Source organism: Lytechinus variegatus, chromosome 8, assembly GCF_018143015.1.
Source record: "Lytechinus variegatus isolate NC3 chromosome 8, Lvar_3.0, whole genome shotgun sequence".
NCBI classification, from domain to species: Eukaryota; Metazoa; Echinodermata; class Echinoidea; order Temnopleuroida; family Toxopneustidae; genus Lytechinus; species Lytechinus variegatus.
In genome coordinates this window covers 20,167,726-20,183,862 of record NC_054747.1, presented here as the reverse complement: position 1 = coordinate 20,183,862, position 16,137 = coordinate 20,167,726, and the positions used below count along the sequence as shown (strand labels likewise).

The 16,137-nt window shown below is 36.3% G+C and overlaps 1 protein-coding gene across 1 annotated transcript; it reads right to left on the bottom strand.

Moving 5' to 3' along the window:
• Window positions 1–534: 534 nt before the first annotated feature.
• On the bottom strand, window positions 535–15,655 carry LOC121420124. Its single transcript, XM_041614660.1, has 6 exons — window positions 15,491–15,655; window positions 14,151–14,313; window positions 11,622–11,753; window positions 6,420–6,785; window positions 1,736–1,897; window positions 535–1,122 (listed from the first exon to the last, which is right to left on the bottom strand). The coding sequence occupies exons 1-6, from the start codon at window positions 15,533–15,535 to the stop codon at window positions 1,019–1,021; spliced, it is 972 nt and encodes a 323-aa protein (XP_041470594.1). The 5' UTR covers window positions 15,536–15,655; the 3' UTR covers window positions 535–1,018.
• Window positions 15,656–16,137: the final 482 nt, after the last annotated feature.

The following is a 16,137-nucleotide window of genomic DNA, read 5'->3' as shown; positions in this document are numbered from 1 at the left end:
AGCCATATAAGATTCATCCCTCACTAACTACAAACCAAGAGTAAATACTGTACAGAGAAAGGAAATGGGGACAAAGAGAGAAAAAAAAACGGATTATGTAGATAAGGAAGTGACAGAGAGAGAGAGAGAGAGAGAAATCGCGAGATCACAGGCCCAATTTCATAAAACCTGTCACAGTAAGAAATGTTTGCAATATCCTTTTATTAGCATACATACAACTGTTCATATACCTTTCAAATGTTTAATCTATCTATGATATTTGCTTATTGTATATTATTTGTATTGTCGTTACCAATTTACAAATGTAAGTCATTATTTTTTGTTTATGATCGATTTTCATTCATTTATGTCTTTGATTTCCATTCTTGAATCTCTGGTTTGTATGTTGAAAAAAAAAATGGATATAGAATGAAATAAACCAAATAAATTTCATTTCAATTCAACAGCAGTTTAAAGTCTTCGAAATCAATCGATTCGATTGGCTGCTAGTGAATAATTCACAAAAATTGTACAAGTCTGTATGAAACTGGACCCATAATGACCGGGATGTCGGTTAGATGGGACGAGGGAGAGACGGATTAGAAGGAGGGGAGGAGATGCATTTGAATTTGATAATAATAAAATAGTGTGCGGAAAAAATAAACCGTAGATACATATAGCTATAAGCATTATTAACTACAAAATGACGATCATGACTAATAACCAACCTTTTTATCTATTGCTTTATACACGATCTCCATCATCCGATTTCCTTATTGAAAACACTGACCGAGTAAATACGTCAATATGTTGTCCCCCCCCCCCCCCCCACTTCCCCTTTTCTGAATTTAGGTACTGAACTTAGCGAACTGAATCCTTTATTCATAACATCCGGGCTACCACACTGTTTCACATTTAAAATTGGTGGTAAGAAATTATCACAGAGGAACACACATGTGACATCGTGAATATATTGGGAACAACAGACACCGATAAATGGGGATTGTTGGATCTTTAATCTGTAGCGCCATCTTGCGTTTTAAGCAGGGCAGTCTGTTTCGTCGTTGGAACAGTCAACGATGCCATCACATTGGAATCCCTTCTCAATGCATTTACCATCGCTGCATTCGAATCCCAGGCAGGCTGTAGATAAATATATCATGAAATGTATTTAAAGTTATTATATTGTTAAATGAATATGAAATATCAAGCTTCTTGCTGATGAAATATTTTTTTCTTCCTGAAATACCAATGTAAACACAGAAACAGACGAGTTGTAAAAGCAAATGAAGAAAGGAAGCGATGCAGGCCAAAAGTCGAGGCCTTTGTCAGTTTTCGAAATAGAAAATCGCATTTTTATTTGATATAGGCCTGATAAAAATAGCCCATGTCCTGCTAATCACTAGACAATTCTGCATTAAAAATTGCTATTTGTACATACGATTTTTACAAAATTCTGACAAGAAGCAAGATAAACAAAACACCGAAAAAACATAGCTAGACTAACGAGGGTCCTTTGCGGAGATCAAGATCATACAAAACAAGGGACCAATGATATTTCCCTGTGGAACACCAGACACGTAATGACTGTAACACTGACCTGTTATCATTGATTTGTAAATAACATTATTGTTTGTACTAGCACCTGGAACAATTCCGAGGCTTACTCATACGTACTCAGTAGTGTTATAATCTAGCAAAAAATAATTATGTATTAGAGAATATAACTTCCAGACAAGAAATAAATTCCACTTACGGCAGCCTATCTCGTCCTCTCCCTCGTCACAGTCATTCGCTCCGTCACAGTGCCAGTCCCAACTGACACAAATCAGGTCACTGCTGAGACACGGGAAACAAGCTGACATACCCACGTCGACGTCAGCATCATTCCCGACCGCGGGGACGATCACGGGGCTCTCTGAAAAAGAGGATTGGGGAAAGGATAGAGATCGAATATGTCGGAGTGATTGGAGAGAGCGAAGGAAGGGTAAAGATGACACGAAGGAGGAATGTAGATAGATGAGAGGGAGAGAGAGAGAGAGAGAGAGAGAGAGAGATAGAGAAAGCCCAGAGCGAAGGAACATAAAAACATTTGGCGATGATGGGAAGAAAATCCGTAAAAAAGATGAATATTACAAGTCAAAAGTGAACAACCATGTAGATTGAATCATTACACTACAGGTGGTAGTTTCATACTTAGAGCTGTTAGTATAAAGATAGGAGCGGTTTTAAGAACGACTGGTGATCCTTTCTTGTGGTAAATGGTATCCACCCAAATGTTCATTTACGATGGCTTAGCGTGTAAGAAAAGTTCACCGGTCGTTCTTAAAGTCGCTCTTAACTAACGAACAGCTTTATGAACCCCTGATATCATAAGTGATATTATGCTCATTTCAATATTTGCTGCTCTAAGAATACAAATCAGGAATTACTTATGGCTTTTATATTCGATCATCATTCTTGTATAAGCCTGGCTAATATTCTTGACAAGGAAGACATACCAAAACGGAACAAAAAAAAGGTGTATAAATGAAATTGACAGAGAAAAGGCGTTGTATGTCGTTGATGTCATGTATACACATTTCAAACAGAACTGATGTTAAACAATAAATTCAATTGCTCCTTTTAATTTTGTGATCATCATTTCTGTAACTATTCCGCGAATTTCTAATTCAATTTTGCTCGACATTTTCTCCAAATCATATTAATTCTAACCGTGCTATCGCAGCTGAGCCGCCACATATGGAGGTGCCGTGGCCGAGTGCTCTAAGGCGCCTGGCTATACATGGAAAGTCCGGGGTTCGATCCCCGCCGTGGCACCTATGCCCATGAGCAAGGCATTTAATCTGGAATGCTCTTTTATCCTGCTTTCAAATAAATGGAAATGCTATATGCATTATTGCTAACTAGGTGTGCACTTGTTGTTTAAAAAAAAAGAACATATACGTTTCAGAGCTGACGAAAACTCGCATTTCGTTTTTTTTTGTCTTATGTCATTTGTCCAAATCAATTACTAAATTGCGTTCTGATTCGCCAATTTTCGACAAAGAATTCTTTGTTGTTCTTTGTCATGACGAGCATTTGAAAATACATTTTAAACTCCTTAATAGGTCGTTTCCATGCTAGAAAAGTCAGCCATTTTTGCAACATTTTTCAACTTACTGTCCAAAAAAGAGGAACTTCAAGTTACTTTTTGGTGATAATTAAGCACTAGTGGGTCGTCATGTACAACACGCAATATTTTCACCTCTAATACACCCATAATCAACCATCTTTTGTTGTTAATCGTTTTTCATGACTAGCCACTATAACGTTATAATAAAAAAATCTACTGCTCAAGCAATCAGCTAAGAGACTAGAAATATGTCCGAAAGACATATATGGTCGCATTTCATAAGTTGGGTATGCAAAAAGGGTGGCGTATGAACAATTTTCCACACGGTGCCATGGATAAATTGTTGCTACATCACAGCATCTTAACCAAATTGATTGAGTAATATCTCATTTTGAAGCTAGAACTATAGGCTAAGTATATTACTATTGAATTAGATCAATACAATATCAGGAACAAAAACTATAGCACATTAAGTTTGAAGTAACAGGAGTGGCGGAGCCGGTGGATGTGGAGCCGGTGGATGCGGTAAATGATAAAATGTTAATTAAACCTAATTAACAACTTAGTATAATATGTAATATGACTGATATCCTCATATTTCTGGGAATTTTAAAGCAGGGAACAACTAAATGTCATAAAAATTTGACAATTTTGAAAATATGCAGCAATGGAATACATGTGTATGTCAGCTCTCATCTGCAACCTTATCAATTAGTAAACTGGAGAGATTTGGTTAATTTTTCTAATTTGTAATCTTAATTTTTAGTACAAATGTTGTGTATCATTGCAACAAACATTTCTACCCATGATGTTGTCATTTTGCCAAGCATACAAATACAGTGACAGGTATTTGGGGGGCAGAAATTTAAAATTAAATACTGTTAATTAATTAGTATAATTAACATGCATAAAAAAATAGATAATTATTTTATTTTTGGTACAGATTTAATCATTGATGTTTCAAGATTATAACTGCAAAATACTAGGGTGATCCAATGTTGCATTAACTTTTGACACCATTTTATGTGCAGCAGGTCCAATTTGAGAAAAACGCATTTCAAAATTCACATTTACATTGACATCTATGTAATAATTAGCTGTTAATTAGTCATTTTAAAAAAAAATAACGGTATTCAAAACTTAAAACTTTTTCATTATGTAGAGAATGGTAATAGCTATAAAATATCAAATAATAAAATTTTTGACCATTTTTACCCTGTTCGCGAAATTGGACCACCTTATGGCATGCGACCATATGGAATTGCCCAATACAATTTGAAAGACGGCATTAGGAAGGGGGTGGTACATTGAAACCTGTTTAATGAAGGTGGATAGCATGCTCTTGATAGAGTGTATGTGTGAAGTCAGATCACATGCAGGTGGTGATAGAAACTAGGGCAGCGATATAAAGCATTGTATCCGAACCAGATACAGGAAATTAATCGACGACCAAGGACCATGGGTGAGATATGGCGGAGTCACTGATCAATGAATTATTGAAGATCAAAGGGTTTGAAATTGTAGAACTTTGAAAAAAAAGTTATATATGTCGGGGTTCAAATTAGTGAGATTTTTTTGGCAGGGAATGTAAGTGTATCAATAATACATGTGCATGTATATCATCATTTAAGTAGGCAGAGTTCAAAGTTCTCTCAAGAAGTTGCTTGAAGCGACCTCCTTGATTATTATTATTATCATTATTATTGATATCACTATTATAATTGTGATTATCATCATCTTTATTGCTATTATTACTATTGCTACTATCATTATCTTTTATTATTATTACTGTAATAAGTATAATTATTTCTTTTTATATTATTGTTTTCATTGTTATTATCATCAGTATCTATTGCACATTTTCAGCCATCGTATGCCGACGTGCCTACAATGTACATGATGTAGAACACTTGATTTTACCGTCTAATCATATTTCTTTTGTTAATGGGGTACTCCGGGCTTAAAATAATTATATCTGAATAAATAGAGTAAGGTTTGTCTGATATTTCTTGTCTGTTATTATCATCTTCAGCCTGGAGTACCCATTTATGAATCAATTTTCGTAAACAACAGACAATAATTTCTTGATATAGAAATTGAATTCTTGATCACAAGCATTCTAAGACTTGCGATTGAATGTAAGTTAAAAAACATCAGTCGCAAATCCCAAATGCGCGCTCTCGATTTGTTGAAAATCAAGCTGCGAATGATTTCTAGAGTTATGTTTGATTGAAACACTTTCTGCAAATGACCTCTTGTGTGACACCCAGACTATAGAGCTTCATTAAACGGCTAGGGCTTCCCTTTCTTTGTTTTCATTATAATCACCATCAGAAGGATGTAGCACGAGTCCATTGCGAACGTTCATGGTCGTGCAATTTGAGGTGACAATTAATCTACCATTGCCATGGCAACGGTTCATCATTTCTGATTGTGAAGCGGTGATTTCCAGATATCAACAATGATTATGGGGCTTATCTTTCGTATGGTAGTAAATGAATGGGTCATAATCATGCTGACGTATCTCTTTAATCTAAACGATTGTGATGCTAGGTTTGAAGATAGAAACAAGGTCGCAGAGCGGAAATGTGTTTTTATGAATGTTAATGAAAGTTTCGAGCTACTTCGATGAAGAAAATGAAAAGTCACTTGGCGCCACTTTCAAATAAGAATAACGGAAGTATCATTCCCTATCTTCCGCCTTAGTATCTTTTACACCATACATATTACTTCTGTAAGTTTCTACTTTCACAAAAAATATAAATCGAAGTAATTACCATTACAACTTAACCACCACCAAACACCTGCACCACGCATCACCGCTAGACTGTACTAGTACAACTACTGCGAGCCTGATTGTATTAACTCTGCTGCTTCTGTTACTACTACCTGACTACGACTATTTCCTACTACTACTACTACTACTACTACTACTACTACTACTACTACTACTACTACTACTACTACTACTACTACTACTACTACTACTACTACTAGTTACTATTACTACTACTACTACTACTACTACTACTACTACTACTACTACTACTACTACTACTACTACTACTACTATATCATGTATATTGCTGCTATACAACTACCACTTTGTATTCTACTATTTTTCTTCTATACAACTATTACTGCAGCAACTACATGTATCTATACTGTTTCTCCAACTACTAGTATACTACTATCATACTAAATGTATATTTTCAGCACCTTTGATAATCTTAGTCTTCCACTCCAAATCAAAATTCCCTAGCGACATTCCGTCTAGCTCTCCATTTAGCATGTAAGTATTTTTTCTTTATTTCCCGCAACTCACCAGAAACCACGTTTACACGGACAGTGAAGCCGATGTTCTCTCCTTTTGGGTGCACTACAAGCAACCACGCCTCATTGCTGCTAACCGTGTACCCATCCGTACTCGCCAGAGTATCGGGCGAAATGCGGGCGACTTGGGTAGAGACCATCGTGGGATCGTCGCCCGACCCCACTGCGATGTAGGAGCGACGGGATCGCTTAGTCTCAGCCGAGAAAGCGACGTCGGTGAACTCAAACGTGATGTGCGATCCCGGAGGACCGGTGAATCGATCGAGGGCAAAGAATGTGTTGGTTCCGGGTAAGGGGGCTGGTGCGTTGTCACTGTCGTGTATCAAAATAGGATCATCGATGCTCACACTGTACGTGGCTGAAAGTTAAGCAGATTTGGGAATGAGTTATTTTGACAATGATGACACAACAAACAATGTCAATGATATGAAGATATTAATGAGAGTAATGCTAGTTATAACGATTTATCAAGGGAAAGGAAGTTATAAGAAAAAGAATGATGAGGACTGTAGGAGGAGGAGGAGAAGAAGAAGAATAAAGACAAAAAAGAGAAAAAAGGTAAGTACAAGAAGAAGAAAAGAAGATGAATAATAAGGAAAAGTAGAAGAAGGAGGTGATGGAGGGGGAGAAGAACGAGAGAAAGAAGAAGAATGAGAAGATGATGAAAAGAATAATGAGAACAAGAACTTTCATGAAGAACGATAACCAATGGGGATCGCCTTGTAGCAAAGCAGTATACGAAGGGTCTATAAAAATTGTTATTTCAAAGCAGAATTTAATTTACGTCAGTAAACATTAAAACAGACTTCGCTCATATTCCCTTTTGATATTTGACTTCGCGCTCGAGCAACGTATCACAAGAGGATAAGATCTCATTAATGTTCTTTTTATGGGTTTAGCACAGGATATTACATAAGTTTTTTCCTGATATGTCCGTTAAATGGCTCCCATACTAGAGTATGGAGCACTAGATTGTGACATCATGGTATTCCCTGAAATCTAAAGCCAAGCCCCCCCCCGAAAAACGGGAAAATATCAAGTAGATGTGAACAAATAAAGAGGAAATATAATATAGTTTATATTTAACACGGGAAGATGCGAATGAAAATGAAAAGGTGTGAGTGTGTGACACACTCGATCAGCATATCACTGTTTTGCTCGAATATGGAAAAAAAACTTTTAAAATGCCATAATTTCCTTATTTTTACATCTGAATTCAATAACAAAATTAGAATATAGTTATTAAAAAACACAAAAGTATCTCGTTCAAATGTAATAAAAAAAAAAAAAACGAGGGATCACACAATAAATGACGCTTTTTGTTCTCAATTTATTCGTAAGATATGCTTGTACCTTGCGAACAGTTTATGGAATCGATTATGACCTCTTTACGTCATTAATATCAACCTTGTTTGTCTAATAATTCCATGTCAATTTGAAGACTATCGTTCGAAAAGCTGCTAAATGTTCTTCTGAAGAAAATCCGGTTATTTAACTCATAGTGTGCTTTAATCACCCAACCCTAGCTTTTCGAACATTAATATATGAATATATAAATTTCAATATCAATCAAGAGAAATTACGAAAAAAAGACTGATAATTTTAATTTGCCAAGAAGCAAGTATGCAAAAGGGTAAACGAATGTTGTTGTTGTTGTCCTTTTCTTTGAAATATCAAAAGTGGATCTAGCTCCGTGTGAAATCATTTTTTTTCCGTACCTACGTCCTGGGATCAAAGGGATGTTATCACTTAAAATGAAGTCCCCTCACACAACATGGGAGCCTTCCCTACATGCCCTAAGAATAACCCCATTATACAGTATAAAGAATTCAATATTATCTGACCAAAACAGTAAACAAACAAAACAAAAACAAATTCTACATTGACCCAGTAATTCCAGAGGTAGAAACACCTGCTCTGCGCCCCAATCAGGCTTCCAGGTATGGACCTTAATGGATTTATGTCGCCAGACCCCTCTGGTGGAAATCCTCCTTAACGCTGGAGTACCAGCAATCTTTGCTAATTGAGGACGGAACGGGGGTAAGAAAGGGGTGCATCATTTTCTGTCAGATCGAGTTATATGATTGTTTTGGTAATAGAATGTACAATATTTTTTATTTTGTCTACGCAACATGAAAATGTACGAAGAAATGTGTTTTCCACTGGTTTTTAGTAAGATAATAGACATGCATAAGCAAAACATAGAAACAAATAAGTTACTCAGGTGGAAATATATCTGGCAGTATGATGGTACATTTACAAAAGTTTGAGTCGTCCAAAATACTTACTAGTAATATAACTATTCTACTTGTATTGTTATTGTTATGTTCATCATTATTATCATTATGGTAAGGGTGGTGTATGTGTGTGTGTGTGGGGTGGGGGGCGAATGTGGATAATAATAATGATGCACTAAACCATGGAGGAAAATGAGGACACATACAACATATTCACATTGTTGAGGACACAAACTACACGTCCTCAGTACGCGCCTATACGGGCCAATTGCAAATGGTTTCGGGTTTCAAATTATATACACTGCAGGCTCTTGCATATAAAGAGTTCTCGATTCGCAGCGGTTATCATCGACTGAAAGGTAAAACATCATGTTGCCCCTCCGTGCATGAGATTTTTAACTTCATATTCATGATTATACAAAAGTCCTCGGTTATGCGGTGATTTAACGGAATTATGTGTGTATAGGAAAGTGAGTGTTTTTGTGGTAATAACATGCAGATTTCGCGTGTGTCACCACCTTTAGGTATACAGGGGTTATTGCATGGATTTATCAGAGCAATTTCACACTATTCTATAGTTTACTCGCAAGTCTCTTTCTTTAAAACGTTGAAAACGAATGACGTTGGGTAAAACAAACACACAAACAGGACAAGTTTCCTTTCCTCTTCCGACAATCATTTCAGTCACTGCACATTTTTAAATTTAAATATCAATATTTGACATTGTAAACCATAATATTTTTCTTTGAAATATTCTAAATTTATTAAAACCTTAATCACGTTGAAGACACCTCAGACTTCGGTTTTTAAAAGGTGAAACAGGTTACATATGACAGAATACAAGAGTAAAATGCTTTGACATAATGTGCAGCATCACTCTTAGTTGGTAGGGTTATCTACCTGTGTTAATAAATCTTTTTTACTTTTTTTTTGCTTGAATTCAATCAAACCTTACTCGTTTATTTTGTTATGTATGCAGGTCAAGATTGAGCAATGAAATAAGATTGCCTCCTTCGAGAATACCTTTAATCGTGTGAAACCGCCGTAGGAGGTGCGTGTATAATGACCATAGCTGTATTTAAGTGATTATCTTCCAATGGACCCGTTCTATTTTTCAGCTTATGTGCATCCCCGCTCATTTTTAATCACGGCGATGTACCCGAGGGTCGTCGTGACGATCTCGCTTGGTTTAATAAGAAACGGGCATTTATGACCCTCTGCACAAATATGCCTTCATTTAATATGATTACCCTATACGAGCTGTGTGTGATTGCGTTCCAACACTTAAAAAAAAATCAAGGTTCTGAATACCATAATTATGAATATCAAAGTGGAAATTATGTTTATCAAATCTAGTGTGAGCCTTATTGGGCCAAACACATTGAAAGACCTGTTAATTTTATTTTTAAGTATATATTTCTAGGCTTCTGCTTTGAAGTAATATCGATATATTAGCAGCACAAAGTTCAAAATTTTATTTTCATTTAATTTCCGTTTTTTCTTCTAAAATACAAATGAAGTAAATGTTGTCGACTCAATACGATATAGTATTGTGTAATCATCACAGTGAAATAAATGCGTCTGTACGGATATCACACCGATATATCAGAACCTTGTAATTTATATTTTTTGAAAATTTAGGCAACTAAAAGCAAAGCCTTTATTACGTGGGCTACTCATAGCAATGGTAGTACAAAATAATATTAAACACCTATCATGCCTATCAAGGCTAACGGAGATCACAAATACGGAGATAAAGAAAGGGGATTGCATGAAAAACGGAGAGATGCGAAATTAAAATGATATGAGAGAGGGGGAAATGAAGAATGAAGTTGTACAAAAACGAAAGATGAGAGTAAATTATATGTTAAGGCGACCGCACACCTTATGGTCTGCGCCCCGATTTCAGAATAAAATGTAGAATTCGATGCTAATATTGAGACTTGGAATATCTTACTGTGTAATGTTCAAAATCATCGTACGAATACCTATGTCGAAATCTGTGATTAAACTATCATCCTTCTTTAAATAAAATAATAAAAGCGAATTTAATATCTAGTCGGTAATGACGTCAAAGCAGTCGTACGACTGGCTACGATTTGAAACCAATTTGGTCTTTACTCCAAAATAAAGGTTTGCAATCTTTCAAAATGGTTATATTAGTATACTTTCAATTAATTTAGTTCAAATATAATGATATGTTCAATTTACATTTTCATAAAATGACCAGAGTGCGATTTGTTCCAAAATCGGATCGTGAACAGTCGTAAAGTGTGCGGTGGCCTTTACGAGAGTAAAAGTAAAGATAAAAGATAAATGTATATAGTAAGGGCACAATATCATCGAAAATCTTAATCTAAAAAATTGATTTGAAGTAGGCTTGGTTTGTGCGATTCTAGCACCAGCACATCGGTAAATAACAGATCGTTCGTTCGCATCCAATCCATATTTACAGGCAACATTTAAAGGGGAAATTTACCTCAAGAATAGTTTGTTGTAAAAGTACCAGAAGGAAAAAATGTATTGGTGAGGGTTTGAGGAAAATTGAGGAAAATCCATCAAAGGTTATTAAAGTTTCAAGCTTTGGATTTTTGACGGCATTTTCTGGCAGCTGCCCATATGTTTTTTTTTATAAATAATCTACGTATATTTTACTTTTTAATGGTTTATGATGACCTTCTTTATCTTTCAGGAGCGAGTCTGAAATAATTTTCTGCTGATATACCGAAGATTCAATAAGAAAAAAATTTCAATCTATCGAGATTATGGCTAAACTGCTCGCATATATCGCATATAAAAAATTCTAAAAGCCTTTGTAATCATTGATGGATCTTCATCACACCTTCATCAATATATTTCATTTTGTTTCTGCTATTTTTATAATATTTCTTTTGTATGGGTTAATTTCCCCATATGTGATAAGGGAAATGACGTGTTATGCAATAGAAGGAACTTACATGTGAATCGAGAGCGATGGCATATCTCCTCGACCTCATCCTCACCACCGGGGCAGTCTCGCCTGAAATCGCACACAAGTTGTGGCTTGATGCACGGGGAGTCAAGTTGGCCAGGAGAACACTTGAAGCAATCTATTGGAGGATATTGTAAATGAGAAGTTGACTCTATTATCAATCGTTGAAACAAATTTTAGATGTAGGGCACCACCACTAGCGTTCCTAGGGGGGGGGGGCAGTCTGCCCTGACGAGTCACAACCCATGCAAAGGACGTATCCCTGCCCCTGACGAGCTTGATGACCTTTTTTTCTTTTTGTTTACTTGTTAATTTTTTTCTGGTACGATTAAATACCTTTATTTTTGGTTGTCACATTTTTTTTTTTTTTTGGGGGGGGGCGGATGAATTTCGAATTTGACCCCCTGTGAAAAATCCCAGGTACGCCACTGGACACCACCCATCAATATCGAAGATATTGAAGAAGAAGAAGAAGAAAGAGCAAAAAAACATTGGAGACGGAATTGTGACCGGCATGAGAGACAAAGCAATGTTAGATGTAAGTTGTATAAACCATGGAATTTTATCATTCAATCATGCACACTTCAAACGTTTCATACTTTCTATTCACGAAATGTTTTTTTGTTCAAACCTGACACAGCATACGATTAAAAAATACCAGCGTTCAATATTATCACATTCTAAGTCTAGGCTGTATACAAGCTAAGTTCCGAGAGCCAAAAGAAAATCTTAGGAATGTGTGCAAAATCCATAGTTTATAAAAAGCTAGTGATATTTTTTTTCAGAAAAGCAAGATATATTCTGTAGTTCTGGGCAAGCCAAGCAAGTTTGTAAAAAACTTATGACATGAGCTTGCAGGAAAAATATATTAAGGTTATTAGCTTTCGCAGCAACGTGTCCAATATGTAGAAGATTTATAAATGATAACAAAGATGTCATATCCACACTGAACAGATTTCTTGTTGATGTAAAAGTGGGATATTCTCTTTTTTTCATAGACGTATCCCTTCCAATAAACTCCGTGCTAGAAACGATTCTACCCTTGATATCTTAATAGCAAAAATATCTCCATTAAAGAAAATGTTTTTTCTCACCTCTGAAAAATCTTGCACGTGAATGTGTGGATAATAGCGAACTTTTATTAGAAATATCACAACATCGTCATAGACATAGTTGTTAGCATGTATCATGCTTTTATCAAGTTATCTGACAAAACTTAATCTCTGCTTTTGAGCCTGAGGGCTTCGCCTTCATATGAGAGTTGGAATGATAGGTCATTCATAGAGTGGGGATTTCGGATAACAGTGCCCCGGGTTCGATTCCCACTTCATGCGCTAGTACCCTTTAAAAGCATTTATCCTCATTACAGTATTGGGTAAAAGTGCTACAAGAGGGTAATTATGTGCCCAACCAACATTGGGCATTTCTTTTGGGCATTTAATTCATAGAGTGTGAGTAAAATTTTGACAATAATTGGTGCTTATTTTTTTAAACTTACTGGACAACATGCTTCCCGCGTTGTATAAAATACTGCCCAAAATTGGTTGGACAAATAATTACCCTCGTGCTGGTTAAAATTTTACCCAATATTTTCTTTTACTGCGTACCAGGTCCATCAGACTAGACCCAAAGCCTTTGGTTATATTCAAACATTCGTGCTCTGTTAGCAGTCAGGCAAAATATCTTCATCATCATTTTGTCGTATTACACGCCCATTCTCCAAAAAGGGTGGCACCCCTTTAATACACCGATGACTTAAGGACTAAATGCCACGAGGAAGAAAAAAATAAATCTAAAATACTATAACTGGGGAAACAGATAACGAAAATCATAAGTCGAGGTTTCCAGCGTATTGCAACTGACCTCTTCATTGCCTTTGCTTTCTCACTCTAAAAACACCTAGTAAAATTTACCCAATGTTGGGTAAAAAGGGAACATGCATGTTTGTCTGGCATTTTTTTTAACCACATGTTGGGCTATTAAACCCAACATTGCGTACAATCTGATTGGCTGAGAGCAGGTAGTCAGTGAAAAATAACTGAAAACTATTTTTATGAAATGCTCCCCCGAAGACACGCGACACCCTTTTTTCGTAAAATTCCAAGAATTCCCCTTTTCATTTGATAAAAATTCTGAAGAAAATATCAATTTATTTAGGCGACAAAGTTTTTTTTTCCAATATCTTTGTGTCTGCTCTTGCTCAAATCGGTTTACCTCCTGGTTTAGTTCATCCACGTGGAAATAAATATCTAAGACGTACATAATTAGAACATTACAAAATTCATGTACTTGCTTGTATAAAGATATTGTTTATTGTTCCCTTAAATATTAGTGTAGATATGTATATTGGTGACACAATGAAAACTTAAGGACAAAAAGAGCCTTTCATATAATGCAGCGTGTTACAGCTCTTACTCCAAGTGGCAAGGGTTTTTTTAATAGACCCCCCCCAAAAAAAAAAAAAGAAAATTGACGAAACACTCTAAACATAACATATTTTTTTCTTCTTACTTACTGGCTTTTAGGTTACTTGGCTTTCGTCTTGGACTAGCCTTTGGCCGTGCTCCCGAGATGAGGGCTACCAACCCTAGAACCAACACAACAGAAAGCAGAGATGATGACATGGTGAACTTCATCTTCTTCCAAATTCTTGGACTGCCAAGCGAGATGACTGAAATCTGTTTAGAAACGGAGATGAAAGCCGAATATGACGAACCACCCTGACTTTGCGCTCGACGTCGATCAAACTGCGATCACCGGTGATGAGGGGCGTTGGATGATACTGGTAATAATCACAGCAGACTACGTTCTTATACCAACTTTCAGATAGTCTGCGCGCGCATTCTAATTAAATTCTTTATTTTGCATTGTCCAATCAGAGCAAAGCTTGGAGTCACTCACCCTCTGTAGTGTTTGTTTCGCATTGAGATTGCATTGTGACGTCGATGAATTTCTGCGGCCCGTTTCATAAAAACTTAATAAACAAATCGCAGTTATAATCAAAGCTACTGAAATCCTTCGACCTCATTGGTCGATTGTATTTTTGTTATAGAAGTTATGTATTTGTTACTATCATAGGGTTTTTTTAAAACGGGGGCCCTGGATTTATTCATTCTTTATTTGTTGTGTTCACTCTTTTATATGTTGTATTCATTTCTTTTTTACTTGACTACGAAGACACATTCACTACATTGATTCAAACACAATGCAGATCTATATGCCAGAAAGAAAAAAAAAAATTTTCAAATTAGGCCAATAAGAAATAAATATATATATTTCAGTATTGCTTACTTCTGATTTCGTCAAAACTAAAACGTGTAACATTTCAAATTTTAAAGAATTTATTTATTTTTTTAATTTTTTTTCATTAAAGTATGCTCATTAAATCAGAGTAGCCATCTCCTCTTCTGACTATAGAAAAACATTCCGAGCTTGCACCCATCTTGACACCGACCCTTTCTAGCACCCACCCTCTTCCGCCCACACTCACACGCATAACCCTCACAATGAAAGCGCTCCTGTAAAGCCTACCCCGCGCGCAGTTACATTTTTTTCGCCTATTCCTACATTACACTTCTTCCCCCTTGTATATATGCTTGTCAATTCTGATACCATGGATACTGTGTTTATGTTTTTTTTTCATTTAATTTTTTCATTCATTTTATTTCAATTTACTTGTAGCAAAAATCTACAACTTACATGTTTTAATAAACTTTTCCAGTAGTTTCCTATTTCTCCTTTATTTTATGTCATCTTCATTCTTGTACATACTGCATACATTCATGTTTTTTGATGCTGAGATGATTAGATAAATTGAACTGAAATAACATGCATGCGCACCATCACCTACCTTACCACCGTTCCTTCTCTGTAGAGAGGTTGAATGTCAAAGTTTTCCATCTTTCTCTGTCCAGTTCAATCTCTGATCTTTCTGCCCGTTATCATCTCAATATTTCCAAGCCAGCTTTTCCAAAAGGTATTAACTTACGTAATATGCACGACATTTTCCACTATAGTTTTAAGGTTCTCAAGCGTGGGGGTGGGTGGGGGGGGGGGGAGCTCCATCCCATCCCCATGTGCCCCCCCCTGGATCCGCCAGTACCTCACACACATACAGACCGGGTCAATAAGCATGACGAGGATGCTTCTGTTTAATGACTTCAATCTCGCCACGTCCCCATGCTAGGGCAATCTTTGAGTGTCGAAAGGAAGTAGTACCAGCTTCTGATTAATGAATAACAGTGATGGGTGATGAGCTACGATCCGACTCAGATGATGAATACTGATGAACTGTCCCGACGGCATTCACACCCCAGTGAGAAGGTGAGGCATGCCCCATTCTTATATATCAACACCATCAACACCAGAAGCACGTTAACACTGGTCTTTATGGAGACTCCGTCCTTAGGTGGTCAGTCCTACTTTTTCAGCCTGATCTTGAATCCCATATCTATGTCAATAGTCATCTACCTACCTGGTTTCGTTACTTTTTTTCCATTTAT